Below are 3,164 nucleotides of genomic sequence, written 5' to 3' on the forward strand. Positions count from 1 at the left end.
AATTATTTTTATTTTGATCTCCCACACTCTGTTATGGATAATTACGATAGTTAATATAACAATTCTTGCAAGTATGATGTTAGTACTGTACTTTTGTTCAAAGTCCCGAGTAGTATTTTATTTCCCATTTACTTTTCATTGTGCGCATCCACACCCGTATAAACAGGCATCTTTACACAGAACACAAGAGATTCCTTGGAAGTTGTTGTCGTTATAAGCCCAATATAAAATGATATCAATAAAACGGTTGAAGATCGATATAATCTATCTCCCAGATACATATATATATGTTTATATATATGTATATATATATATATATAAATATATATTTATTTGATCCCAGATATAATCATCAAATAAAGCCAAATAGAAAATAGCAAAAGTAGAGCCTATAATGCTACTTATTTGGTTGATTTATCAAGTTGAAACTTTAAGAAACAGTTAATTTAAAATGGATAATATTTCACTAACACTCGAAAAAAACAATTTTTTATTACAGTTTGATCCGCAAAAGAATTTATTATTTATAATTAACTTTCAAAATTTATATACAAAAAAGAAAGCATCGAGAAAATCAGTTTTGTAGCTACAAATAGATAGATCTGTTGTTGGAAAATACTTAACAATTTTCTAATATTTACTAAAAATAGAGAGAAGTGATTATGTACAAATGTGTAGTGGTATTAAGAATAAGACATATTTGACAAAGCCAAATATAACTAATGTGAATAGTAATGATGGTGATCGTTATGATTTTCGTGATGATCGTGATGGTCTTCATGATGTTCATAGGTAATCTTGGGAATTGGTACTTTTATTTTGGTTGGTTTACGTTCAACCGTAGCTTCAAATCCTGTCTTTTTGTCTGCTTTGTAATGCACAATACGATGATGTCCATCGGAGTCGATTAGTTCATAATAACCTTCGACTTTGTGATCCTTACGAGATTCCTTTTGACTTTTAATGTCCTTCGTTTTAGGATCTTTCACAGAATAATGAAATTCATAATGTGCAGGACCATGATCGTGTTCATCTTCGTGATGGTCATCATGTCCATGACCATGACTGTAGCTGTAGTGGTGCTGTGCACTCGCCACTACGACAATGCAGATCAGGAGCGCTAAAACCTAATATTGAAATAAGGATACATTGAGTTAAACGAAAAAATAATTTCATTTTAAACTCACCTTCCACGACATGATGTATTAAACTCCGTTTCTCCGTGTGAAGTGAATTCCTACTCTAACTTGAGTTCAATTTATATAAAAATTTGTTTAAGGTTTCCAGACAAGCCACCAGGTGCCCAAAATTTAAATTAATACTAACGCCTACAAACACAATTAATCCAGTTCAGTGTCTTTAGTATGGATCATACATGCACATACCTTCTCTAATTTACGTATAATAACTTTCAATACTTGTGATTTGAAACATTTGTGAGTTGCACAATGAAATGAAGGTGAAAATTAGATTTAGTGTACCATATGTCTATGTTTAGGTTTTGTCATTTCAGGAGTGCAATCGTATAAGTGCTTAGCATGGGTTACATGTAAGACATGAACTCAAGCTAACAGTGTTCTGCAGCGCTATTTACTTTAGTAACAATTTTTCATGTTTAGCAACTATTTAATTTAAGAAATTTAATTTAAGAAAAATGTCTGTTACTTTGCTGTTTGTTGCTGAAAACTGACGGTTGGATCTTAGTGCATTTGTTGAAATTTGGTGGCTGTCTTTCTCATATAAATTGCTTATAGATACCGAAACAAAAAAAGGATATATTAAAAAGATTTCCTGTTGTTCTTAACTATTTTTTTTACCAATTTTATACGACTACTATATAGAAACTTTAATACGAAATTAAATACAAGAAATGGAAATCCTAATCCCTTTTTTGTTAATCGATATGCTAAAACTGTGATGCTTGGTGTGATGCTTCCTATTTTTGCGGTAAATTGGCAAGGAAAATGCATCAAATAATTTTACCGTCCAGTTATCCAATAAACGTTTCAACTTGATATAAAGTTAAAATTCACTTAGGATCAAGTTATACTTACATAGTTTAGTATGACATAGTCATAGTTATAGTTTCTCAGCGCTAGGTTCGAAGTTGGGCTATATTTGGAAATTAAAATTTCCTGGCAAAATGATACATTTAACTCAAGTACCGAGTCAGAAACTATAGTAATTCTTAAGTGGATTTTAAGTTTATGGAAGATTTGAGATCGTTCTTAAAATTACGTTTGAAATGAAATTTGAGATAACTCTTAGATTAAGCATGAAACAGGCTAGAGTTCATTGCAAGTTAGCACTGGATTCTAAGCTTCTTTCAAAAGTAAATTGAAATTTCCTAGGGATTTTTTGCACTGTATTTATTGACACTTATTTATTGCAATTATTTATTATTTTTCTGTTAAAAGTTCTCAAATTTATTTATTTTATAAAATTTTCACAATGGTAATACCTAATTTATCTTATTTTTACCTAATTTACCCCACTCGATATTCTGGTAAATACCAACATTCGCTGCCATACTAACACAATTTACCATCAATTTACTCGTACTCACACACGGTATTCAATAGATGTAGAAAACATATGATGCTCTACAAATGTTCTAACTAGAGATCCATCGTTTATGAATATGTTCAGAATTACTTATGGAGAATTGCACGTCTATATTTTAATCAATAGGTATCACATCGTAGACACCGAGAGCTTTACTAACTTAGGAAGTATACTATCGGTAGATGGGGATGCTAAAAAGGACATCAATAGCCGCATTCAAAAAGCGCGAGTATCATTTGCTAGATTGCATAACATATGGCGGACGTACAATATACGTACCAATACCAAGGTAAAAATTTTAATTCATGTGTCAAATCGGTATGCCTATATGGATCGGAAACCTGGCTTGCTAACTCCGAAATCGAAAGAACACTGCACATATGTCTGGAATCCTTCTGTTACAAAAGAACTTTAATTTTTTAATTCAAGCCCCTCAATATCTTGTTGTTTTTTCATGGTAATTCGTTTTTAGGGTCGGATCTTAACAATTTCAGTATACTATATTGTTTTATTGTCTTTCTCTAACAATAACTAACTCACAGATCATTTCGCACTGCGACTTATCGATCAAATATCTCGTTTTAAATATTGAAAAAATC

The 3,164-nt window shown here is 31.2% G+C and overlaps 1 protein-coding gene across 1 annotated transcript; it reads right to left on the reverse strand.

The window, feature by feature from the left end:
- Positions 1-719: 719 nt before the first annotated feature.
- LOC119688382 (larval cuticle protein A2B-like) lies at positions 720-1,199 on the reverse strand. Its single transcript, XM_038103062.1, has 2 exons — positions 1,188-1,199; positions 720-1,127 (listed from the first exon to the last, which is right to left on the reverse strand). The coding sequence occupies exons 1-2, from the start codon at positions 1,197-1,199 to the stop codon at positions 720-722; spliced, it is 420 nt and encodes a 139-aa protein (XP_037958990.1).
- Positions 1,200-3,164: the final 1,965 nt, after the last annotated feature.

Source organism: Teleopsis dalmanni, chromosome X (assembly GCF_002237135.1).
Source record: "Teleopsis dalmanni isolate 2A chromosome X, ASM223713v2, whole genome shotgun sequence".
NCBI classification, from domain to species: Eukaryota; Metazoa; Arthropoda; class Insecta; order Diptera; family Diopsidae; genus Teleopsis; species Teleopsis dalmanni.